General features: G+C 50.9%; 1 protein-coding gene and 1 long non-coding RNA gene across 13 annotated transcripts in view; one reads left to right on the forward strand and one right to left on the reverse strand.

The window, feature by feature from the left end:
- Positions 1-26,126, forward strand: part of Synj2 (synaptojanin 2) — a 103,638-nt gene that overhangs the window by 69,174 nt on the left and 8,338 nt on the right. For 8 of the 11 annotated variants that reach the window (XM_013110192.3, XM_005065914.4, XM_040758134.1 and 5 more), the window contains 17 exons: positions 2,027-2,123; positions 4,581-4,753; positions 6,358-6,439; positions 7,085-7,234; positions 7,340-7,505; positions 9,543-9,734; positions 11,719-11,800; positions 13,412-13,552; positions 15,186-15,378; positions 18,023-18,181; positions 20,017-20,173; positions 21,090-21,207; positions 22,252-22,470; positions 22,565-22,643; positions 23,061-23,229; positions 24,352-24,519; positions 25,750-25,884. In XM_013110192.3, coding sequence (XP_012965646.1) covers positions 2,027-2,123; positions 4,581-4,753; positions 6,358-6,439; positions 7,085-7,234; positions 7,340-7,505; positions 9,543-9,734; positions 11,719-11,800; positions 13,412-13,552; positions 15,186-15,378; positions 18,023-18,181; positions 20,017-20,173; positions 21,090-21,207; positions 22,252-22,470; positions 22,565-22,643; positions 23,061-23,229; positions 24,352-24,519; positions 25,750-25,884 — 2,480 coding nt within the window. Of the gene's footprint in view, positions 1-2,026; positions 2,124-4,092; positions 4,270-4,580; positions 4,754-6,357; positions 6,440-7,084; positions 7,235-7,339; positions 7,506-9,542; positions 9,735-11,718; positions 11,801-13,411; positions 13,553-15,185; positions 15,379-18,022; positions 18,182-20,016; positions 20,174-21,089; positions 21,208-22,251; positions 22,471-22,564; positions 22,644-23,060; positions 23,230-24,351; positions 24,520-25,749; positions 25,885-26,126 lie in introns of those variants that run through there. The other 3 variants (XM_013110194.3, XM_005065915.4, XM_040758137.1) reach the window with 2 other exon arrangements.
- Positions 183-4,012, reverse strand: LOC121144443. Of its 2 annotated transcripts, none has more exons than XR_005881794.1 (3): positions 3,887-4,012; positions 1,855-2,075; positions 183-750 (listed from the first exon to the last, which is right to left on the reverse strand). It is a non-coding gene; the product is annotated as an uncharacterized LOC121144443 (long non-coding RNA). The 2 variants fall into 2 exon arrangements; XR_005881795.1 differs by having other exon boundaries at positions 561-750; positions 1,855-2,039; positions 3,887-4,009.

The raw sequence follows: 26,126 nt of genomic DNA on the forward strand, positions 1-26,126 counted from the left end.
TTGATATATACACTTCCTTTCAAAAGAAGAAAGACAATTGGACCATAGCATGCTGTTTTATAGCCTGCTTAGGGAAAACCATTGCTAGCTGGAGCTATTTATAATCTGTACTTGAATAGTCAGTAGCTTCTTTAAAAGATCTTGGTTTTAATTAAGAACTAATTTTTAAAATCTTTAACAACAATTCTCAAAGGGAACTTTGAGTACTGAAGCTTCATTTGGCTTTGTGTTTGCTTATATACTTTTGAAATCTATGTAACACTGGTAATGTGAGCACACCTGTGACTACCTAGTCAGTTGCTGTAAATGGCAGACTTTTTGTGTAATCTAGTCTTTTTCCAGAACAGGCTTGGATGTTGTAGGGATGACATACTCAGTCATTTTGATTAACATTGGTCCATGCTAGATGTTCCCAGAATGTAGTAGGTGTAGACTGAAATTCTAACAAGGGGACAGTGTCCTGCTTGGTTTGTTCCTGACAGACCATGCCTTACGCCAAAATGGCATATCTCATCGTGAAAAGTATCGTCTTATTTTTAGATGAGGGAACAAAGAAGAATCATCTCCCAGGTGCTGATCCCTGGCCTCTTTTCTTTTACCCTCTTTAATTCTTGCAACTTCTCTGCTCAGGGAGGGTGAGCTGGATTTTGTAAATGAGAGAGCACGGGGTCTCTTCCAGAGAGTCAGCTTCGGCGGCAGGAAAGGACAGCTGAATTGTAGTCTTTCTCTTCCACTCTTGGAATTTGGAACCTGGTGACAGGGGAAACAGGAATCAGACAGGGAGACCAGGCCTGGACGGGCCTTATTTCTAAGAAGCTGTCTGGCGGGATGTGGCTTAGATATGTGGCTAGCATAGGACTCGGGCCATCCAACGGCAAGCACAGCCGGCAACCTCAGTGGAGACAGAACGTGTGTGTCCAACCTCAGGCAGAGACACACCTTCTCTGGGAAATCCCTGAGAGCAGAGCCTCTGCGTCCTTCTCTTCTTGTCCCTTCCTTGGGCGGCCAAGTCCCACATGGTAGTGCAACTAGCGGCCTTGGAAACAGCTTCACCTGTCACTGGGGTCCACTAGTCAGCGGACCCACTCCTAAATCTTTCTCTATCATGTGATATCACTCAACACAAGCAAGAGGATATTTTTTTAATCCTCGGGCTAAAAATAGTTCTTTACGAACTTAAAAATAACTATATTTATAAAAATGAATGTCAGAAAATAAATTGTAGAAACTTGGAAAAGAGAAAATGTTGAAAGAAGGAAAAAACAAATTTAACACTTCACCCGCTTGAAATACCATACAGTGTATATCTTTCCGTTCTTTCTTTTCTATATTTACACAGAACAATTATAAGGTACTTGGGCTAAGCATGGTAGCTCATGCCTGTTATTCCAGCGTTTGAGAAGTGAAGGCTGGGAAGCCAGGTGCTCAAGGCCATCCTTGGCTATGTAGTGAATTTGAGACCAGCCTGGACTACATTAAACCCAAGGAAAAATAAAGTTACTTTTGGCAAACTTATGATAAAGATTAAGAACTGGTGCCTCTATAGTATTTGAAGGTGAAATGTGGACTGCACAGTTTGTGATATCATCACATTTGGGGTTCACAGTAAATGCAGCACCTGGGAGGCAGTCGGTTGAAGTTCATCCCCCAGTGGTTCTAATTTGGAAGAGGAGGGTCCCACCAAGGGAAAGAAGCTCTGGGTTAACTTTGGAGATGGGAGTGTTGAGCCCTTGAGGCACGGGGCATTCTAGGTGGTTCTCTATAGGGAGGTCAGTGCAGCTTTGTCTAAAAGTCTCACATGCTAGACAGGATTCCTGCCCGAGACTTCCACTCAAGCTGCCTGGGCTGACTTACCCCCGTGAGTTTCAGATGAGCAGGGATGGTAGCCAGGAGGAAGGGGTTTCCTCCTCTATACGCTTGGGATTAAGGGGCATGGCGGGTCCCGGATCTCCAATGCTGAGATGGAGGCGCAGGCTGCCTGGCCTTGGGTACTGTGGAGTCGCTGCCAACCCCGATACCGTTGCAGGCACATGGTACTTCTGAAGGAGCAATATGGGAAACAGGTGGTCGTGAACCTGCTGGGAAGCAGAGGTGGTGAGGAGGTACTCAACAGAGCCTTCAAGGTAAGGCTCACCCTCCTCCACAGCTGGGCTTGGGTAGGGAGGGGCCAGTGGTGGGGCCTTGAGACTGAGGCAGCCCTGTCAGTACTCGGGTCAACACGTGCCCCGCATGGGCTTTTAGAGCCCAGCACTAGATGACTTGGGCTTTTTTTTTTTTTAAGGTCATTTATTTATTTGTGTATGTATTGTGTATACAGTGTTCTGTCTGCATGTACACCTACAGACCTGAGGAGGGCCCCAGATCTCATTACAGATGGCTGTGAGCCACCATGTGGTTTCTGGGAATTGAACTCAGGACCTTTGGAAGAGCAGCCAGTGCTCTTAACCTCTGAGCCATCTCTCCAGCCACGACTCGGGCTTTTAATACTTTAAGTTTACTTTCTATGAGCTGAGGGATAGGAGAATGTGTTCAGTCAAAACAGAGCTGTTTCCCTGAGCTCCACACAGGCAGATAGGCCACCCATGCTTCCCCGAGGAGTTGCTTTCCAAGCCAGAACAGAAGGGCAGCCTAGCAGTGCCCTGGCTCCTCCGAGGCCCCACCTGCCAGCACCCAGGGCGTTTGTGCTCATGGTTCAAAGCAGACCCCGTGTGGCTTCCTTCTGCCTGCACGGCCTTCAAGTCGTATGGTTGTGTTTGGGCAGCTGGGGGAGGGCTTGTGCCAGCTCCTGGTAGGCTCCTTTCCATTCCTGGGCAGAGTGGATCTTGACAGGGTTTGGAAGGAGACGGAGCTGGTGAGGCCACTCGGGTTTTTCAGCCACAGAGCCTGCAGTCTTCAATTGAAGATTCGGTGAACTGAGGCAGCCCCCAAACTGCCAAGGCCCCACCGCCTCGCTTAGTGGGAAAAGGCTCTCTGGTTGTTTGAAGTTCTCCCTTGTGGAAACACCCTAAGGTCACCTTGGTAGAGATGTGACCTTTGTGGCTTCCACTGCCCCCTAACCCCTGGGGAGAGGGGTTGGGGGGGAGCAGGAGCTCGCTGGCTGCCAGTTCTCTTTGGCCAGACTTGCTTTTCCTGTTTAGCTTGTTGCTAAGAGCAACAAGCTCACGAAATCTCTCCTCCCACTTCTCTTGGCAGCTATGCTGACTGCTTATTTTAAGGGAGGTGAGGGGAAAGGGACAATAAAGAAAATCAATCTCAGTATCTCTAACAACAACAACAGAAACCCCAAATCCTTCGTGTCTGAGCTCTAGAAAGGACATGTTCAGTCCCTCCCCGGCACTGAAGTGAAGGCCTCCTTTATGCCCAGAGGACAGAGATGTCCCAGGAGTTAAGGATGGCTCCTGAGCAGGTAGACCTAACACGCTACTCGGAGACGGGCCTTGGCCCTCATTCCTGAACATCCTTTACCAGGGAGAAGCCAGTGCCTAGCAGGCAGCCGGGGCCCCAGTGGTTGTCATTCCACAGCTGGGCAAGGCCACTAAGTTCTTTGTTTAGTTACATGGGCTTCTTGTTCCCGACACGACTTTCTCGAAGGGGCAGAGCATGTTAATTTGCATTCTGACTGGCTGGGGCCATCCAGTTCTTTGGAGTTCTCAGAACCTCTGACTGAGCAGATGTTGGGTTAATACAGTGAGGTCCAGAGACAGGTGGCTGAGGAACGCATGTAGCCTGTCTCCTGCTCCAGGGGGCTTTTGTGAGCAGGCTGAGGACGTTTGACAGGCCAGGGAAGCTGTGTGGGGAAGGAGGCCTTGCTTCTGCGTCCTGACCCATCCATAGCTCTGATATGTGTCTCTCTGTCATTGTCCCCCACCCCACCCCCACCCCTTACCCTGGTCTGCCGTTCTCTCTGTGTCCCCGCTCCGCTACTCTGGAGCATGTAGGGCAACATCTCCTCCATCTTAGGCTTCACCACCCTACACATCCTGCTGGCCGTCTCAGTCTGGAGACTCAACTATTGCTGAGCCCACCCTCCTAGGGCTGGTGCCTGTCTGAATGGGGCTGGTTACCAGGGCAACAGGAGCTAGATTATGAGCTGCATGGCTTTGCTTCATGTCGCTGTTCTTGAGGGCCGGGCACTCGGGCCACCTGAAGAACAGCTCTAACCTTCCCTCACCTGTGCCCTCTGAGCCCCAGGAAGAGTGGAATGTTCCCCAGAGAGACATTCCTGCTGTGGGCTCTTTCGCCCAAGGGGGACCTTCTGCTCTTACAAAGGCAAGATGCTTCTTTTTTTGTTTTGTGGGTTTTTTTTTTTTGAGACAGGGTTTCTCAGCAAGATGCTTTTTGTGTCTTCTGTGCCCTCCAGCTCCCTGCCCCCACCCACCCAGTCCCCAAAACACAAGGCCTTTGTCTTGTGTTTCCCTTTCAAGGTCGGGGCCAATCTGCCAGCAGATAGATCCAGTCTCGTGGGTGACAGTTGGTGGCCAAAGCCCCCAAGCCACTGGAGGAGAACCACAGGCCCCGCCCTGCCTTTCTTACAAGTCATTTCTGTCGGTATGCCCACACCCTCTCCTTTCCCTTTTCAGAAGTTGCTCTGGGCTTCTTGCCACGCAGGCGACACACCTATGATAAATTTCGACTTCCATCAGTTTGCCAAAGGCGGGAAGCTAGAGAAATTGGAGAACCTGCTGAGGCCCCAGTTAAAGCTTCACTGGGATGACTTTGGCGTGTTTGCGAAGGGCGAGAATGTAAGTCCACGGTGAGTTTCCATGGGGCGTCAGACTCCTGCTGGGGAGTTGTCACTGTGGAGGCTGTGGGCACCTTGGACACATACTCCAACATTGGCTGCCTGACTGCACACTGTGGTGTCCCGAAACATAAGCTCTGTGACGTTGGCTTCTGCGGTCCCGATCTTCTCTGCTCCCTCTTTTTTAGTCAGAGACATGCTTCTGAATTTAGTGAGAAAGATGGTAATGCCTGATTTTCTGGAAAAAGGCATGTCCAAACATACAGTTACAACATTGAGCGCCAAGCTGGCAATGTAGCTCAGTCGGTAGAGCGCCGGGCTAGCATGCATGGAACCCTGGGTTCAGTCCCCAGATCAAGCAGAACTAAGTACAGTGTCACACACCTGTCATTCCAGTACTTGGGAAGTAGACATAGAATGATTAGAACTTTAAGGTCATGTACAGCGAGTTCTAGGCTATCCTGGGCTACCTGAGACTCTGTCTCAGAAACAAAACAATCAACCACAAACCCAAGCAACAAAACGAAACACCACCCCACCCCACCCCGACCCCAACCCCAAGCTCAGATGACATGACTTAGCCACACCGGGACAGGACCTGTGAGAGCAGCTGATGCAAAGCCATAGTACCATGTCACTGGGCTGCGAGGGACCCTGTTCTGGGTGGAGTGTAAAGGAATTCCAGCTTCCACACCACAGTCCGTCATCAGGAGACCTCAGGTTTATGAATTCACTTCCTCACTAAAACTCCCTGGCACCCCAGAGTCTCCTCACCGCATACGTGTTCACCGTTACTCAGACACATGCAGCACAGTGAAAACTCCCCCCCCGTGAGTCAAGGCCATGCTCTACTGCCATGGTTCAGTTCTTCCTGTAGAAAGTATCTTTTCACTATTTACTGATTGCTGTGATTTCCACATTTTTGTGCTTCCTTTGGGTGATGTCCCCTGTTTAACCTCAGTGCCAAGGTGCTGCCTAGCATTCCAAACACAAGACAGCAAGGCTGTTCCCTGCGCAGGAGACACAAGGCGTACCTCGTTTCAGCCAAGAGCTGCAATGCAAGTTGGCGAGGGTCGCATTAGCGAAACGGCAGTATGCCCGTGTCACTCGACTCACGGGAGTGCCACTGCCTGATGAACCCCATCATGTGTCAAACCCCCATAAAATTGAAAAACGAAAGGTTGAGTTGCACCATCCCAAGTTTGCCTGTGTATGTGTGTACTTACCAGTGTGTATATCCTTGAACAAAAACATGCAAAGCAAGGTCATTATTGACCAGCTGATACAGTGTCAGAGACACGCACGGGTCTTACATTCTCCCTGGAGTGATGGATGCTTCGGTACCGGCTAACGTGCTGTAGAATGTCATTGTCGTGGATGACAAGAACCAGCGACCTGGGATGGGGGCTGCTGAGAGCGTGTCCTCGGGTCTGCCTGTCCTTTCTACAAGTCAGGGTCTCTTGGGATGTGCTCTGGCCTGCTGCTGAACTGCTAGGGAGGAGGCAGGGCCTCTCTTGTGGTGTAGGTCCCCTTGGGAGCAGACAGACCAGGCCATGTGCTATAGCTGTTGCCTTCCAAGCACACCTCACGATCCTTCCCTGTCTCCTGGCCCTAAGTTTTCAGAAAGGCACTCTGCGGATGAATTGTCTCGACTGTCTGGACAGAACCAACACTGTACAGTGCTTCATTGCTCTGGAGGTGAGTCCTTGAGCCATCTGCGCCAGGTCCGGGGCTGTCAGTGGGGCAAGGGTGGCTTTACTGGGCAATAGAACAGGTGACAGGGATGTGGAGGGGGACCACTTAGAGAGGTTTCCTTGGTGGCTTCCTGCTTGTAGTCCCCGTATGCCTTTCCCTGTCATAGATGTACTTATTTATATGTCTGCTGAGATGCGTCCCAAACACTGTGGGCCTAGGGTGCCCTTAAGCAGATATTCTGGATCTGGAGAGATGGCTCAGAGGTTAAGAAGCACTGGCTGCTCTTCCAGAGGTCCTGGGTTCAATTCCCAGCTCACAACCATCCGTAATGAGATTTGGTGCCCTCTTCTGGCCTGCAGGCAGACCACTGTGTACACAATAAGTAAACAAATCTTTAAAATTCTGTATAGAGCTAGGCCTGGCCAACTGCCTACAGCTCCATCTGTGCTGCTATTGTCTCCCCACCACCTCCCAACAGTAATGTTGGTTGGTCTGGCATCAGGCCATCAAAGGGGGGCTGGGAACATGGTCTAAGGGAAGTCTGGGGGAGTTGGGCTTGAGGGCAGTCTGATGAGCAAGGTGCTCACTTGGAGGCCTCGGGAGGTTTTCTAGGCATCGGGTGATAACCACGGTTGGTTTCCCTCCCAGGTCCTTCATCTGCAGCTTGAGAGCCTGGGGCTGAATTCGAAGCCCATCATTGACCGCTTTGTGGAGTCCTTCAAAGCCATGTGGTCTCTGAATGGGCATGGGCTGAGCAAGGTGTTCACGGGGAGCAGGGCCCTGGAAGGAAAGGCCAAGGTAGGGCAGAGCAGGGGTGGTGGGAGGGCAGGGTGGGAGGGCAGGTTGAGGGGGCAGGAGGGAAGGCCCCTTAGGTCTGGCTCACCGAGTGTTGTGCCCTTGCAGGTGGGGAAGCTGAAAGATGGGGCCCGATCCATGTCTCGCACCATCCAGTCCAACTTCTTTGACGGCGTGAAGCAGGAGGCCATTAAGCTGCTGCTGGTTGGAGATGTCTACAACGAAGAGTCCACAGACAAAGGAAGGATGCTGCTGGACAATACGGCTCTTCTAAGTAATGTGTGCCCGCCTTTACATGTGGCGTCCACAACCTTAAGGCTATGAGGAGGCGCGGGTGACGGTGGATGAGGCTAATGGCCCCGCCACACCCAGCCATGTGATCTGAGGTGGGGTGTCTGGTCTGGTCCATGTTCTGACTTGATCAGTTTACCTAAGCAGCCTGACGTCCCTGTACCAATGTCCCTCGGTGTCCAGAAAGCACTGATTCTAGGTTCCTGTCTTAGGGTTTCTATTGCTGTGAAGAAACACCGTGACAACGCAACTCTTATATAAAGGAGAACATTTAATTGAAGGCTGGCTTACAGTCTCGGAGGTTTAGTCCATTGTCATCATGGCAGGGAGCACGGCAGCCTGCAGGCAGGCAACAGGAATTAGACTGTCTCACTGGGCATGGCTTGAGCATATATGAGACCTCAAAGCCCGCCTCCACAGTAACACACTTCCTCCAACAAAGCCACACCTACTCCAACAAGGCCACACCTCCTAAATAGTGTCACTCCCTTTGGGGGCCATTTTCTTTCAGATGCCACAGTTCCATAGGATAAACTCCACGAATGTTCAAGTCCTTCAGGGCCCCCCAGAAATAAAGGAAAGAGCATTGTTGAACCCTGGGGCTGGGGATGCATCCACTCTCATAGGGCTGTCAGGATTCTTTGGGGCTAGTTTTGTCTCGGTGGCAGTGGCGCTTAGGGATCAAACCTACAGCCTGGCACATGATTGACTAGTGCTGGGCCATGGATATAGACACTGCCAGTATCCTTTTCCTTTGCATGTTGAGCACCAAGCTGCCCACTCTGGCCTTGAACTCACTGTAGCCAAGGAAGGCCTTGAATTTTTAATCCCTCTGCCTTAGACTCCCAAGTATGTGATTGCAAACACTGTGTCATTAGGCCTGGTTTTTTAAGGGAACTTTCCATGACGTCTTTTTCTTTAGAGGCTGTGAACTTACCCTTAATGGAAAGTGGAAGGGCAGAGTCAGGTGTTTACTTGAGTTCTAGAAGCTTCTGATGTTTTGGAAAAATAAATGAACCCCATGTTAGTTTTATATAGGCCTTTCACTTTTCATTGTTCCATAGTTGGGGAACACTTAACTTTCCAAGGTGACACTGAATATCTGCTCTGGGGTTAATTTCCAGCTCAGGAAAATTGGAGCCAACTCCAGGTGTCATCATGAGCTCACTTAGTGACAAACAGGGGATTTAAGCCTCTGGTTTTCTAAATATATTTATTTTGTTTATGTATATGAATGTTTTGCATGCATGTACATATGTGCACTACATGCATGTCTGATGACCTTAGAGCCGCAAGAAGGAGTTGGATTCCCTGGGACTGAAGTCACAGATGATTTGAGTCACCATGAGGGTGCTGGGAATCAAACCCAGGTCCTCTGTAAGAGCAACAAGTGCTCTGAACCCTTAGCCATCTCTCCAGTCCCAGAAGTTGCTAACTTTTAAAACAGTGGATAAATTTTGGATCTCTTAAGTAGATAGAGATGCAATGCTTTGTTTTTTGATGCCTTAGGCTTGAGGTCAAATAAACAAAACAGTCTTGCTGGATGGGGAAGGCAAATGCAAAAATGCAGATGTGGGTTGGTAAGGTGTTCTATCCATCCTTCATCCGTCCCGTATAGGCATGAATGCGTATGTGTGTATACCATACCATTATTTGTATATGACACATTAGTTACGTGGTTTATTGCAGTTTGACTTCACTTTTATTCCTGTGCCTTGTTCTGTAGATGGTGGGCTGCAGGGTCAGTGCTAGGCTTTCTCACCGAGTTCCCCTGTCACTGGGTGCCCCATGCCTCTCGAACTATAGCTGGAAGTTGTATGTCCAGCCCCACGCTTATCGCAGATAGGAAAACAGAGTGGTTAGGGTGGGTATTAGCCTTCTGTCTTCTACCTATGGACCATGTTCAGCTCGGCCGTTCACAACTCACGAATGACATTCTCTGACCGGCCCCCATTGGACAGCATTAGAGGGTCCCTACAGCCTGGGCTGCAGATCACATGCCTTTTATGCTTCCTAACAGTGACACCCAGGATCCTGAAGGCCATGACCGAACGCCAGTCAGAATTCACGAATTTCAAGCGGGTCCAAATTGCTGTGGGGACCTGGAATGTCAACGGAGGGAAACAATTCCGTAGCAATCTTCTGGGAACAGCCGAGCTCACGGACTGGCTCCTGGATGCCCCGCAGCTCTCAGGAGCAGCGGACTGGCAGGGTGAGAATGGCAGCTTGGGAAAGCCAAGTTCGGTTCCCTACAGCCCACCCCGGCAGCTTGACTTTATGCACGTTACCTTGTAAAATTTGGTATCAGCATTTGCATTTTAATTTATCAGCATGTTAAAAAGCACCATGGTCTCACCTTCTAGAATGCTGCCCCTCGGCGTCATGTTACCTTTAAGACGCCTTTTCTTTTCCAAGCGCATGGAGGAGTTTCCAGGGAGTGGATTGCCTTTCTCTAAACGTGCAGGGATTTTGTTGTGGGGTGGGGGGAAAGGGACCGGACAGTTGTCGTCTGTAGGTACTGCCATCAGGAGCTGGCTAGAGCAAGGCTTGTGGGGGATGCTGGCAACTGCCTCATCCCTACCTTTCTCCAAGCCTACACCAGCACAGATAGTCCCAGTCTGGAACTCTGGAATCCTAATTGCTAGAGCAACTGGAACTTGTCAGCACTGCTGTGACATCACATGGGCATAGGGACACAGTGTCCCAGGGGGAGGGTCTTCTACTCAGGATCTCCTATGATGAGTCACAGTCAAAGCTTGGCAGACTGTAAACGTATAAAACTACTGCGTGTGTGTGTGTGTGTGTATGCACGCATGCAAAGGTGTACACAACACAGATGAATTCCTTGTGTAGAATTGGGTGCCATCCCCAAGATAATCTCATTACACTTGTGCAGATATTCCTAAATCCAGAACCTGAAACTCTTCTATCCCAAGCATTTGGGTAAGGATTACTTAGCCTGCAGGAGTGTTCCTTTATTCAGAGGCCTGACTGCTTCCTGCATTCCTAAATAAGGAACAGGTGATGAGTGACTCATAGTTTAATAAACGTATCTTCTCTTGTCACATACACACGTGACCCGCATCTCAGGGAAGGTATTGGGGGGCTATAGTTCAGGGTCACCGAGTCATTGGTGGTTTGTGTTAGCGTTGCTAAAGTACCCAGAAGTCTTCTGAATGACATCAGAGGCAGCTCAGTACTACCAAGGATATTCAGCACCCCTCACTGAGGAGAGCTCCCTAATGCCATGGTGAATCTCCTCTGCCTGTACAAAAGGGTGGTGGTCAAGGCACACTGATGACCATTTGGCAGTGATATTACTGGGGAGATAGCAGTAGGCTCACCGGAAACCTTCCAGGTTCAGGATAAAGGGTGCGTTGACCTTACTGTTGCCCACTGAATCAGAGAGAGGAAAGCAGGTGTTTCATTTAAAGAGCAAGCAGATCTATGCTCTCAGCCCTGTCCACTAAGGCGCTAAGTACCATGTGGCCAGCGGAGGACATGGAAAAGCTTGCTGGATTTTTGCTGGAGAGAGACCCCTTCCTCCCTGACGGGAACCATCTCACCCCTTCATGTGGAGCACTGTCTGGTCTTGATGGTTGGGGTCCATGTGTGTCTGAAGAAGTGTCCGGGAGGTCCTCCATCGAAGGGCTGTAGGGATTCTATGAAGCACTGGTCTCCATTGTAGCAAGGAGTGGCAGCTCCCGCTCACTGTGCTCTACGGCTCACAGGCATCTATGACGCTGTCCATCAGTGCTCCTGGGCAGTGTCTCCTAACCACAAGCAGCCACAAAATACACAGGAAATGATGTGGTCACTTAGGGTCTGGCTTGGAGAGACTTGTCACCAGGAAGGGTGAGAGAATGCTCTTGAGATGGACCAGGCTGAATCAAATGTTTTAATCATGGTATCCAATTTGAATGCTACATGACCTGGTGACACAGCAGTTGCTGTCCCTTTGTAGAGTAAGAACTAGAGGTTCCTACTGTTCCTGACTGAATACAGGGTAGGGCAGAGGTTGCATGGGCAGTGAGCACAGGAGGGAGTGAGGGTAGGCTCCAGTGGCTGGTCCCCTGTGAGTGGCCAGGCTCATTGGGTTCCAGCAATGAGCAGGTGTGGTCAGGAAGCATGAAAAGGACTCCGCGACTCAGGATCTGGCCGCTGTGATTTCTTTGATCTCTTGCCTTGTTCCCCAGGCGATGGCAGCCCCGCTGATGTATTTGCCGTGGGATTTGAAGAGATGGTGGAGCTGAGTGCAGGGAATATTGTCAATGCCAGGTAAGGGGCTGGGCATGGAGATCAGGGTGTCCCTGGACCAGATGCCTTGCCAGGATCAGGGCTCCAAGCACCCCTAGAGTCAGCCTGTTTCTGGGCCAGCTGCCCAAGGCCTTGGCTGTCTGGGTCCTTCTGGCCGCATTGCCTGCACTCACTGGCTGAGGAAGTGCTCTGGCCCTCTTCCTGCTGGCTAAACAGACAGAAGCAGGCACTGGTGTTTTCTTCTGTGAAGTCTTCCAGCCTGGGCATTGTGCGGTGGCTGAGTCAGAGGGACGGGTGTGTGTGTGTGTGTGTGTGTGTGTGTGTGTGTGTGTGTGTGTGTGTGTGTGTGTGTGTGTGTGTAGGAGAATGCCTGGGGGAAAGTGAGGGGCGAGGGCCTGGTAGTGGATGTTGAGATGCTGAGAAGCCCCTTCTCATAACACCAGGCAGAAAGGGGAGACCCCAAACCACTGGATCAATACTTGATATAAAGTCAGCCAGACATTTGCCCCATAAGTGACCCAGTCTTACTTAAAGGAACTCTTTAATTTTTTTTTGTTTGTTTTTTGTTTTTATTTTTCGAGACAGGGTTTCTCTGTATGGTTTTGGAGGCTGTCCTGGAACTCGCTCTGTAGACTAGGCAAGCCTCGAACTCACAGAGATCCGCCTGCCTCTGTTTCCTGAATGCTGGGATTAAAGGCGTGCACTACCAACACCTGTCCAAGAACTCTTTAATTTTTAAGGTTACACGTATTTAGTGTGTGTGTGTGTGAAGCTCAGAGGACAACTTGTGGGAACTGGTTGTCTCCTTCCACCATGTGGGTCTTGGAGCTTGAACTCAGGTTGTCAGGTTTGGTGCCAAGTTTCTTAACCCACTGGGCCATCTCCTCATCGCTTAAGGAGCTTTTAAAATAAAATAAAGCAGGCTTGTGGGAGGTCTTAGCAGATCCTTATTGTGCTTGAGTGTCAGGGGCCCGGGAGCCACTGGGCCTGGTGTCACAGACCTGTCACACCAGCTACTCGGGAGACTGAGGTAGAAGGATTGTGAATGTCAAGGCCTGCCCGGGCTGTAGAGTAAGTTCAAGGCCCGCCCCGGCAGGTTAATGAGTTACTGTCTCAAATAGTGACAAGAGGGTTGAGGATGCCCAGGAGTGGTTTCCTGCCCTATCATGTAGGATGCTGTAGGTTCAAACCTCACTACCAAAAAAAGTCACAAAATAATGGACAGCAACGAAAATAAAGCAAAACCGTGTAGACGTCAGTGGGAAGGACTGATGGCTGACACTCATTTCGGGAGTACAGGCTGCGTGAAATCAACCAGTAGAAAAGACAGATGGAGGCCCGCGGGGTGGGCGGCGGGAGCTGGGCAGTGGGTGATGGGCGGTGGGTGATGGCGGTGGGAGCTGGGCGGTGGGAGCTGGGCGGTGGGAGCTGGGCGGTGGGAGCTGGGCGGTGGGTGATGGCGGTGGGAGCTGGGCGGTGGGTGCTGGGCGGTGGGTGCTGGGCGGTGGGTGATGGCGGTGGGAGCTGGGCAGGGGGTGCTGGGCGGTGGGTGATGGCGGTGGATGATGGGCGGCAGGAGCTGGGCGCTCCCTACAGCAGCCCTCGGCATCTTTGACTTCCTTGCCTTTGCAGCACCACCAACAGGAAGATGTGGGGTGAGCAGCTTCAGAAAGCCATCTCCCGGTCTCATAGGTACATCCTCTTGACTTCGGCGCAGCTGGTGGGCGTCTGCCTTTATATCTTTGTACGTCCGTACCATGTCCCCTTCATCAGGTAAGAACACGGAGTTTATAAGCATCTGGGGAGCAGGGGCTTGTGAGTCTGCGTTTTCTTCTGCGGCTTCCTCCCGATGCCCCCCCACCCCTCCAACGCCAGCAGGAAACAAGACCTACCCTTTATTCTCAATACACAGGGCAAAGCTCCTGAGGGGAAAATGGGCTTGAATTGAATATTGTCTGGCAACTGAAAGCTACCATGGGAAAATCCCAACTCAGGAAACCGGCCTGAGGAGGAGTCAGGGCTGATATCAGGCAAGCTCAGGCAGGGCAAGGAGCAGGTGTCACATTCACGTTTCCCAGACAGGAAACGCTCTGAGCAAGGGGACTGCTCGGAAACTCCAATGAGTTCACCTCTTCCAGAATTCTAGGTAGAATTCGTTTCACCTCGTTGTTACCTCTCCAAGGTGCTGGCTTTGTTAAGTGTAACAGTGAGCCTTAGGAAACAGGTGTCTTTTAGGAGCGGGCATGTGTAGGTAAGACCCTGGAGGAGTTTGCCTTCCTGCTTTCTCGTCGTCTCCTATTGCTACACACGTCGCTGGTGGCATCAGGGTTACTAACTGCTAATGAGTGGCCTGAGACCTGGCCAAGCATCTGCGTATGGAGAGGGCCGCTAGAATGCCCTGTGGTGGCCTTAGGCTCTGTGTTCACAATCTTCCATTACCTTAAAAACCCACTTAGGCCCCACCCCTTCCGTCGCGTTATTAGGGTAGCTCGGCCATTGCCCCAGGTTTAATAGAAATATGGGTAAAGGTTAACGATAAGTCCTGGGAGACGAGTGGCAGGTGTTCCCAACCTGCCTGAGGTCTTCTCACCTTGTCCTCAGTTTCCTGTCCCTTGGTCTCACGCCTGTTAGACTCAACCCTTGGGCAGGTTGTCACCCCCCCCCACACACACACACACGTCTCCCCTGGGGCGGTGTAACGGCAGTCCCCAGCTGTGGCCTGCTCACAGAAACACTGAGTAGCCAGCAGTCTGGTCCCAGGGCCCAACACAAGGATGTGCATCCCCAGTGCATTTGGAGAAGGGCATTGTGGGACTGATTCCCGGGTCAACTTAAGGTCTGCTTCCTTAACTGCACATTGTCCCGTCATAGGGTATGTATGCACTTTCGTGAGAACTGAGGGGTGTGGGAGGCACAACAGAGAGACGCCTGTGCCTTAGTCAGGCTTTCGGTGCTGTGAAGAGGGGCAGCTGGCTTATAGTTTCATTTTAACCATGAAGGGGGGCATGGCAGCGTGCAGGCAGACGTGGTGCTGGGACTGGGGCGAGCGCTGCAGCATGCAGGCAACAGGAAGTTGACTGTCACACTGAGGGTAGTTTGAGCAAGAGAGAGAGGCCTCAAAGCCCACCCCCGCAGTGACACACTTCCTCCAAGAAGGCCACACCTCCCAACAGTGCCACTCCCCTCCGTGGCCATTTTCTTCCAAACTACCACTCACCTGTTGCTCCTGCTGGGGCGGGAACTGGGGCGGGCACGGGAGCAATGTGTCTGCCGGTGCCGCAGGGCGCTGATGGAGGACCTGACAGAGACGCATCCCACCCAGGCAAGTGCTCGCCCGGCGGGTGCCAAGGACCCACCGTGGTCACCCCAGGCTCTCAGCTACAGGTTGTTGTTGCTGTTGTTACAGGGACGTTGCCATCGACACGGTGAAGACCGGCATGGGGGGAAAGGCGGGGAATAAGGGCGCCGTGGGCATCCGCTTCCAGTTCCACAGCACCAGCTTCTGTTTCATCTGCAGCCACCTGACGGCTGGGCAGTCGCAGGTGAAGGAGAGGAACGAAGACTACAGGGAGATCACGCACAAACTCTCCTTCCCCGCGGTGAGCGAGGCACGCGGGTCAGCTGTGCGCGCTGGCTGCTGGGCCCTGGGCGCTGGGCGCTGGGCCCTGGGCGCTGGGCCCTGCCTGCTCGCTTAGGCCACGAGTGGCTTTCTGGGCTGCTAACAGGAGCCTTGAAGGTCTCCGCCATGGGGGAGGGGAGGTGTGCTGCTGCTATTCTTGGGGGCGACCGCCCAGTCCCCCGGTGTTCTGTCACCCCCTTCAACTTCCTTGGGTGCACTTGGCGGGGGGGGGGGGGGGGGTCCAGTTCAGTTTATGGAAGAAAAGGAGTGTGGCCATGGGAAGAACGTTTGAGTTCAAGCAGCATGATTTCCTTTTTCGTGGAGGTCGCAGTGGGCTTTTTATCTCCTCCTGATGCACACACACCCATAGCTGTGTTGCTGTTGAGCCAGGAACTCCCGTTTCCAAAACTGGCACTGAAAAGCCTTAGAGGTCTCCAGTAAAACACATACCACACTGCCCTCTAGTGACAACCTAGAGATTTCCTTGCTGAAGCCAATGCACTTTATTTTCAAACAGATTTTTGTGTTCTCCTTCCCATACAAAGACGATGTCCCAACACCTCAGCCTGATGTGTGAGTCCCACTGACCAGACACAAAAGTATGGGTCAGATGTTCTTGCCATCGATCCCTCCAGCTCCCTGCAGCCTGGTTGGATTCTGGAATTCTCCTGTTGGACCCATCAGTCCTCTATGAGAATAGAGCCTTTAAGAATAGAATAGCATTCCCAGACAGGTGTTGGTGGCACATGCCTTTAATCCCAGCACTCGGAAGGCAGAGGCAGGTGGATCTCTGTGAGTTCGAGGCCAGCGTGGTCTAGTTCCAGGACAGCCTCCAAAACAATACAGAGAAACCCTGTCTCGAAAAACAAACAAACAAACAAACAAAAAAAGAATAGCATTCCCGCCAGGCAGTGGGGGGGCACGCCACTAATCCCAGCACTCGGGAGAGGCAGGCCGATCTCTGAGTTCAAGACCAGCCTGGTCTACAAGAGCTAGTTCCAGGACAGCCTCCAAAGCCACAGAGAAACTTTGTCTCAGAAAACTCAAGGATTCTCTACACAGCAAAAGTTCATCTGGTTTCAATTATAAGTATCCATATCCTCACCGTTGTTTTTATTTCTCCAGTTAAAGAACAAATAAGTTGGGAAATTTTTGATTTATATGTAGTCCACTCTTTCTTACTTGAAAATGGAAACTTTGAAACAGTATACTTGGGATACAGTCTACTAATTGAAAATTTTACTATATGGCCCCTTTTCTTCTGTAGAAAGAAAAGTCGAGTGAACTTATAAATTAGTTCTCTGTACTGGTTGTGTGTGGATTACAATAGCCACCGACCACAAGTAGCTATTTAAATTTAAATTAATTTAAAATCACTTTGCTTTGGTGCCTTAGTCAGTGTTCTGTTGCTGTGAAGTGACACCATGACCTGGGCAGCTCTTTCAAAAAAAGGAAGTGTTTAATTGGGGCTGGCTTACAGTTTCAGAGGTTTAGTCCATGATGAGCACGGCAGGGAGCATGCCAGCATGTAGGTAGACGTGGTGCTGGAGAGATATCTGAGAGTTCTACAGATCCACAGGCAGCAGAAAGAGAGTGACACTGGACCCGGCATGGGCTTTTGAAAGCTCAAAGCCCATCCCCAGTGACACACCTCCTCGACAAGGCCACACCTCCTAACCTTTTCAAATAGTGCCACTCCCTAGGCATTCAATTACAGGAGCCTGTGGGGGCCATTGTTATTCAAACCACCACATGTGGTCATGTTCAAAATACTTGGCAGCATGGGAAGCATTTCCACTGATACAGAGAAATGCACCGCTTGCTTGGGGCCGCCGTAGCCTGTCTGTACCATCGGCCTGAGTGGACAAATTTGAATACCATAGTGGTGGGGAGAGCTAGGCAGATCTGGGTTCAAGTTTCAACTTTATCATGCACCAGCCTTGCGGTCTTCGGTGAGTTACACAACACATACATAGAGGGAGCGGTCACCTTAGTGTCTGCTGCATGGATTCTGTGAGGATAGGGTTCACTTGGAGCAGAGCCCTAGGTTTATGGACAGTCTGTATGTCACAGCTACTGCCATTGTGCTGGGGGGAGAGCTCTTGATTGGCCCCAAGATGGGTGTGAGGGAGGGAGGGAGGGAGGGAGGGAGGGAGGGAGGGAGGGAGGGAGGGAGGGAGGGAGATGGAGAAGTTTACAATGTTGCACACTGTCTCCATACCTCAAGATTCAGACGTAAGAGTACGGTGATAGAGAGATTATTGGTATAGTGCTTTTAAAGTGGTTTGGGGGCTTTGTCTGGGCCGCTCAAGAACACTGTTATCAAATAGAAAAGCAGGGCTGAGGATACAGCTCATGTTGACCCAGCACTACATACAACTGGGCGTGGAGTTGCACACTTGTTATCTCAGCTATGTAGTCCTGGGCTACATGGGGCCCCGTCTCAAAAAACAATGAAATAAAACAGAAGCAAATTAATTAAGGATTTCCTGGAAGGTTTATAGGGTTAGGTAAAAATGACACATTTCAGTGGAAGGCTTAATATTTTAGAAGAAATGCCCAAAGGCTTGTTCCTTGCCCCTCCCCCACCTCCCTTACGCTTGGTGATGTTCTTTACAACTTAGGGGAGAAACGTCTTTTCACATGATTACGTGTTTTGGTGTGGCGATTTCAACTACCGCATCGATCTTACTTATGAGGAAGTCTTCTATTTTGTTAAACGCCAAGATTGGAAGAAACTTATAGAATTTGACCAGTTACAGCTGCAGAAGTCAAGTGGGAAAGTAAGTTGCCCGTTTAAGACATTTCCAGTAACTGTCATGGCGTGGAGTGCCATCTCCTAAGTGCTGGTACTGGTGTGTTGAAACTGTGAGCGGCTTTAACTCTGACTCTGGTGGTGTAGACAGCACGTAGGACCTTGTGAAGTGAGAAAATCAGGAGAGTGCAGTCACAGAGACTGCTGAACTTAACTAGGCTCTGGCCGGCCGCACACAGGGACCCTGTGTCTTGCTGAGGCTGAGGGGCTGTCACTGAAGGATAGCATTCAGCCCAGTGGGAGGAGTGAGGTACTGACTGTCCGCCACCTGTGACGCACTGTCCTATGCTTTAGACGGATGGAGTCAGCTCCTCTAAGGTGCCCCAGAGAGGGTCTGCACTCAGCCGGGGTCACAGTTGCCTTCTAGTGCCCCCCCATACCGTCAGAGCTGTTGAATACTGGTGCGCATGGCCTACCTATTCCAAATGCACTCGCCTGTCCACACACGGGCAGTCTTTTAGGAACTGCTTTGCTTCTGGCCTCAGAAACTACTGGGTGACACTTTGGACTTTACTCAGAATATTTTGGTGCTGTCCCTTTCTTGTTGGTGAGAATGCTAATAGAGTCTTTTTGCACACTTCATTTGTACATAGACTCCTCCAGTGTGTCCTGCACGTTATACTCCTTTTATGAACAAAACAGACTTAAGTTGAACTATGTATCATGCAGTCAGCACTCCGGGTCACCATTTGCTCCAAAATTGTCTCTCACAGAGTGCACATGTGCCACACCATGGCCCAGGCTTCTGAGGTCTCCAAAGGCCATGGCATAAATGACAGGTTCAGGTCTAGCAGTAGTTCTCAACCCATGGGTCAAGACCGCCTTGAGGGTCATGAATCAGCTGTTCTTCGTATCAGATGTTTACATTAGGACTCATAACAGTAGCAAAGAATTACAGTTATGAAGTAGAAGCGGAAGAATTTTGTGGTTGAGGTTCACTACAACATGAGAAACTGTATTTTAAAGGGCCATAGCATCAGGAAGGCTGAGGACCACTGGACTATAGACTTGTCTTCGGTTCCCTAGCAGCCAGCTTCCAGGTATCCACGGCTGGACTGTTGCTTATTTCAAAGCCCTGCTTTCCTAGCAGCAAGTATGTGAGCCTGCCATTTGCCTTTGCGAAAGCAACTAATTAAATGCGGGGGGAAAGAGAAATGAAGGTATCTCTCCCTCCAAAATGTGAGACTCGGCCACCGTATGGGAGTTTGCTCTGCCTAACTGTGAAGTATAGAGATGAGCCCTGTCGCCCTATACTCTTCTTCCTGCCTCTACCTAATTCCCGCTGCCTTCTCTGCTACATCAAGTGATGGAGCTTCTGTATGCCAGTGCTTGAATGCCCAGATGAGCACATAGTGATCTCTGTCCCATGGTCCCTTCTCTGTCTCCAAGGGTGACAGAGGTGTCTGGCAGGGACACAGGAGGGAAGTGAGGTACTGCAATGGGGTGTGTGCGTGTGTGTGTGTGTGTGTGTGTTGTGCGCCCAGCTATTAAAAGACATAAACGAAGCTGGGCATGGTGGCACACGCTTTTAATCCCAGCACTCGGGAGGTGGTGGATTTCTGTGGGTTCGAGACCAGCCTGGTCTACAGAGCGAGTTCCAGAACAGACTCCAAAGCCACAGAGAAACCCTGTCTCGAAAAACCAAAAAACTATATATATATATATATATATATATATATATGTATATATATATGTTCAATATTAGACATATTTGCAAATATAGAGTCTATTGCTTTTTAGAACACTTTGGAATGTACCTCTCCCCCACCCCAAGATAGCCTTGTAATTTCTTTCTCCGAATAGATTTTTAAAGACTTCCATGAAGGAACCATTAACTTTGGACCCACCTACAAATATGATGTTGGGTCAGCTGCCTACGATACAAGTGACAAGTGCCGTACCCCAGCCTGGACAGACAGAGTGCTGTGGTGGAGGAAGAAACATCCGTATGACAAGACAGGTGAGTGCCATTTGCGTGTCGGAGACAAAACGGGGGCAGATGGGAAATGCCACAGGGAAAGAACCAGTCGCTCAGCCCAGGGGCCTGGCGGTGTAGGTCACATTTTTCTCAATTAATCAGCCACACGATAAAGTCATTCCTAGATGTCACCGTCTTTGACCCACCTGTATTCCTGTTCTGCCCTTCATCCTGGGGAGAAAGAGGAGAAAAGTCCTGGGCTAGCCCTCACCACTCCTCACACCACTCGGCCCATTTTGTTCAGCCAAATTCTTGCCTCTGAAAGCCTCAGTTCTAAGTGAAACATGAGCAAGACTGGGTTTTTTTTTTTAATCAGTTAGTTGTGAAGGTATTGGGAAATCATTGATGCCTAGAAGGGAGGCAAAGCTCATCAGAGCTGGTCAACCTTTCATTTAGACCACAAACGGGCTTTTCCACTTTTCAAAAGAAAGGTCTGTGGAGATTTCAAAGCCAGGAAACTAGAGCTTCCAGTAGAAGAGAGAGTTTTTCTTCCAGGTTAGTCTGAGAGCATCCGCATGGGCCCTGGGCACTTAGAGGCAGGGCCAGGTGAGTCCTGGCTTCTGAGCCGCGGCATCTCTCGCCATGCAGACCCCAGGTCTCAGAGGCAGAGGCCTGCTGCAGCCTGGGCCTTAGTTTCAGGCCTGAGCCGGGAATGGGGGGTGCAAGGGTGCCTGGTAATCTTCATATGAAAAACTATCCACCCCAGTCCCAGAGCAGCCCAAACCAAAGTTCAAGCTGGGGGGAGGGGGAGCATAAATGAGCCTGCATCAAGCTCGTTAGGTACAAAGACGTTTTGAGATGTCTTTGCCGCAGGCAGCCTTACTTACGTTCATATGCATGGGTATGGTTTTGTGTCTCTTGTTGGCTGTTGGCTTCTTGAATGGGACCCTGTGAGCAGCTGGAGAACTCAACCTTCTAGACAATGATCTAGACGGTGACACCAAAATCAGACATACCTGGTCTCCAGGAACTCTCAAGTACTACGGCCGCGCAGAGCTGCAGGCATCTGACCACAGGTATGGTCCTCTCTGGGTAGAACACTGGCTCCACTTCCCGTAGGATACCCACACGCGGTTCCTATAAGGATTCAAGTGAGAGTGTGTGAGTGTGAGTGTGTGTGTGTGAGTGTGTGAGTGTGTGAGTGTGTGTGTGTGTGTGTATGAGGGACAGCCTGTGTACCTACCATTGGGAAGTAATAATTGTTAGCATTTTGTCATTGTTCTATATCATAAATGATGTCACTTATGAAGATTTCAAAGATACACCCTGTCCAGTGTTGTATCTTTGAAGCGTTCCCAACCGCTGCACTGCACAGCTGGCTTTCCTGGTAGTTTTCAAGCTGCACCCTGTGCAGCTCACAGATCTGGTCCACTCCTTTGCAGCCACCGTCCGGCTCTGAGCAGAGCCACGGGACTGCCCCATTCACCTACAGATGACACTTTTCATGCAGTGTCTGTGTTGTGCCAAACGCCATTCAGTTTTTGTATCTGGGGTTCGGGTTGTTAGACACTCTGAGATGTCATTTACCCTCAGCCGCTGTGGGCTAAGAATGGAAGGAGACAGCAGATGGTGTGAGGGGAGAGGGCAGCCCGACGGTAGCCCCTGGGGGCATTTATTTGCTGTTGAACACCTTACAAGAAATGGTAGAAGATAGCATAAAACAGTGCAAGTGAGGGAGATTTAATTCTCCTGCAGTTTCTACCAGTATTGTCTAAGTGCGGGGGGAGGGAGGGAGGGGGAGGGAGGGAGGGGGGGACGAGGAGAGTGGTAAATGTGGGTCACCCAGTGAGTCGGAACTGTCCTAGTTTCTGGCATTTCCTCATAATCAAATCCTAGAAATGAGCTCTCCTCACAAAAAGGGACGGTGCTTTGAGACTCTTAGCATGGGTTGCCATGGAACCATGTGGAGAACTTGTGCTCCAGGAGATGCGATGCCTAGGACTGGCAGCCTGTGAGTTCACGGCTAGCAGCTCAGGGGGACAGAGGCAGGTCGGAGGCTGGGGTGTGACACCCGCCTAGGCCAACTGTTCACTACCGTTTTCTCCTCATGCCTGATGCAGACCTGTGCTGGCCATCGTGGAGGTGGAGGTACAAGAGGTTGACGTGGGAGCCCGGGAGAGGGTTTTCCAGGAAGTGTCCTCCGTCCAAGGCCCGCTGGATGCCACTGTTGTTGTGAACCTTCAGTCCCCAACCCTAGAAGAGGAGAATGAATTTCCCGAGGACCTGCGCACAGAGCTTATGCAGACATTGGGGAATTATGGGACGATTATTCTGGTCAGGTAACCCTCCCCTCAGATGTATGTTCTGGGGTGTCAGCAGGATCCTGGACAACTGCATTAAGTTCCAGTGTTTACTGGCTCATCTCTCTCATAGGATCAACCAAGGGCAGATGCTGGTGACCTTTGCAGATAGCCACTCGGCTCTCAGTGTGCTGGACGTGGATGGTATGAAGGTGAGTAGCTCGGGCCAGTGCCCTACCTGTGTGGCGCCACGGTGCATAGCAGCTGGGATTCTCCGTCTGGGTCTTGTGTTCCGCTTGCGGAAGCTGGAAGCGTGGTTCCTGCTGAGCCTTTGCTCCCACCCGATGGAGAGTGCTTTCCTCCTTTCTCCTAAGACTGCTTAGGGGTGTGCAGCTCACACCTAGTTTCACTGTGATAAGAACTGGGTTTAAATTTGCAAAGGAGAAGCTAGAGGCGCTAGTTCAATTTCTATTCCAACCAAATGTGTGTGAGCCATACTGAGCTCACCTGAGGTCCAGACTTTGGGTTCCCTTAGCAAAGTGATGAATGCACAGGTTGGAGAGAGAAGCATTTTGTGACTCAAGCGAACTGGTGACTTCTTTGTTCTCGCTTGCTGGTCGGCCCCCCAGGTGAAAGGCAGAGCCGTGAAGATACGACCTAAGACGAAGGATTGGCTGAAAGGCTTGCGAGAGGAGCTCATTCGGAAGAGGGACAGCATGGCCCCCGTGTCTCCCACCGCCAACTCCTGCTTGTTGGAGGAGAACTTCGACTTCACGAGTCTGGACTATGAGTCAGAAGGTGAGTGACCCTGTCAGGAAGGACAGGCAAAGAGTTCTAGTTGATGGGCAGGCCTTGCCCAAAACCCCACCGAGGACATGTCAAGTGTGAAAGTTGCATCTGTGCATTAGCTGTGGGTCACATCCATATGTCCCAGTGGTCACACATGGGGTGATTCGGGGAAGTGGAAAGGGACAAGGTGTCCTCGCGTATATTAACGGGGGCTCAGAGGCTGTCGGCGAAGGGCATGAACTGAGGTGGGAAGTTGGCCTGGGGACCTGGCTGGCTCCCATGGCTGCTGGAAGAGTCTCATAGAATTCTTGTGTTAGTTACGTTGGCTTCACTGTGTCCAAATTCCCGACACAGAAAAAGAGGAATCCTTCATTTTGACTCGCAGCTCATAGGTCCGTAGCTGTCTCAGTGAGGGTTCCCATTGCTGTGGTAAAGCTCCATGACCAACCAAAAGCAACTTGGGGAGGCCAAGGTTTGTTTCAGCTTACAGTTCCACACCACAGTCCATCATGGAAGGAAGTCAGGCAGAGCTCGAGGCAGGAACTGAGGCAGAGGCCGTGGAGGAGTGCTCGTGACTGGCTTGTGCCCCATGGCCTGCTCAGCCTGCTTTATTATAACGTCTAAGACCATGGGCACCTGGGCCAGGCAGACCCTCCCACATCAATCACCAGTTATGGATATGTCTCCCAGACTTATCTGTAGGCAATTTTAGGGAATCATGTTCTCGATTGAAAGTCCTTCTTCCCAAATGACTCTAGCTGATGTCACATTGACAGAAATCTAACTAGAACAATAGCCTTTGGCTCTGTTGACTCTGGGTCTTGACTCTGGCAAGGCGTGTCCTTTGTGGCATGGGAGCATGTGACAGTGGCTACTCCCCTCCCAGTGCACAAGAAGCAGAGAGAAAATACCAGTGTCATCTTTTATTCTGGCTGGGTCTCCAAGCCAAGGGATCAGCATGAGCCTTCTTTCCCTATCTACTCCTCTCTGGACACGTCCCCACAGATACCATCTCATAGGTAATAACAGTGAAGCCAGTGCTTGACAGCCAGCAAGACAGCCCCGCTGGTGGAAGGCTGGCCTCTGTATCCTGATTACTCTCACCCTCGTGTGACTTGCTCTTCCTCAAAGGGGATGTTGTAGAAGATGACGAAGACTATTTAGTGGACGAGTTTGGCCAGCCTGTGGTCTCAGACGGTGAACTTGGCGGAGACGACTCTTCTGATATCATGAGCTCCTCAGCACCTTCCAGCAAATCTCCTGCACTATCTAAAAAGAAGCAACATCCAACATACAAAGGTAGCTGCTCCCCCACTTTCTTGGGGTGGGGATGGAACAGTGTCCTCTTTTTTCCAGTGTGTGCCCCCCATGACACATCTACCCAGAGATGTGGGTCCTGTGTCCTTTGTGTACTCAAGGGGTCACAGCTCTCTAGAAGCTGGTTTTACGTCTGTGACTTTGTCCCACAGTACTTTTCTGACTGAATCTCTGAAGAGATATATTCAATATCGACACACCCTGATACGTTGTCTCATTCACATAATGTCGTATTATACAGTGGCATCATTACATTTTAGAATGTGGGGGATGAATTCATATCCTGGATTAAATGGCAGAGGGTTAGATTCAGTTGACTCTGGTCTATCCAAAATTTCCCACCTGCCCTCCACTGTCAGTCACTATGTCCCTAACTGGAGAGAAGCATTAGCCAGCAGGTTCAAGACCTCTATGTCCCTAACTGGAGAGAAGCGTTAGCCAACGGGTTCAGGACCCTTGAGCTAAGGCTGGAGACGTAGAGCGTGGCTGACCTGTAATTAAGGGGTTTCCTGTCAAGAGAGAGGTCCAAAGACCCCCATATGTCTCTGTGACTAGATAATGGTCCTGGGGCCGATCGGTACTTGCCACTCCAGCAGCGCTGGTTGGTTTGGACATCTTGCGATTCAGATTTGGCAAGGCACGTGGGGCAGTTCTGGTGGATGACACCAGGTCAGCATCAGTGGCCTTTCCGTCCCCTGCTCTTCTCTCCTACAGCGTTGGCCACTCTGGATCTTCTCAGAGGAGTGTCCCACGGCCAGCCATGGGCATTGGGAAGTGGCTAGCTGAAGCTTCTAGTATCCAAGAGCTAGCGAGGAGGGAAACTCTCTCAGCTTCCAAATCAGCAGTCACGTTTTAGAATGAGGAATTAGACTCTCCTCCCTACGGTGGGGTGCAGCTCAGCAGCTCTGGTTTCGCTGTGACGTTTGCTTGTGTAGATGAGTTGCCTGATCCTTTGGGAAGGAAGTGGGTCTGTGCTCTGAAACACGCCAGGGTTTCTCAAGTCTGGGAAACCAGGCTCACAGTTGATGGAGTGTTCCAAGCAGGCATTGGGTATATCCTCACCCCCACAGAGGGGCTGTCACTTCTGAATCGGACTCGCTGGGTATCCCGTGAGGCTTCGCCTCCTATGGTGAGCGTGCTCTGCGCACAAAGCCCTTTCTAGCCCTTGCATTTGGAAGAGACCGTCTTTCTCACAGCTGCCATGTCCTCCAGACGATGCTGACCTGGTGACGTTAAAGCAGGAGCTGGAAGTTGTTGGGGATGTTCGCCACCGTTCTCCGAGCAGGTCCCTGTCTGTCCCCGGTAGGCCTCGGCCACCTCACCCACCACAGAGACCCCCCCCTCCAAGTAAGACTTTGCTTGCTCTGAGCTTGCCACAATGCCTGCTGGGAATAACCTCACACCTCCTGCTACTGAAAACACAGCTCTAGACTGCTGCTCCTCCCCCACCCTGCACCCCCCAGGGCTCCTTGTCCAAGTCTAGGTAGTGTCCCCTGTAGGAGGTCATTGGCTTCTCAGGGCAAAGCCATTATAAGGCTGTTCATTCAGGAACTTGGCTTTTGCTTCCAGACACCTTAAATTTGAAGCCG

This window comes from Mesocricetus auratus, unplaced genomic scaffold (assembly GCF_017639785.1).
Source record: "Mesocricetus auratus isolate SY011 unplaced genomic scaffold, BCM_Maur_2.0 Super-Scaffold_100018, whole genome shotgun sequence".
Classification (NCBI taxonomy): Eukaryota; Metazoa; Chordata; class Mammalia; order Rodentia; family Cricetidae; genus Mesocricetus; species Mesocricetus auratus.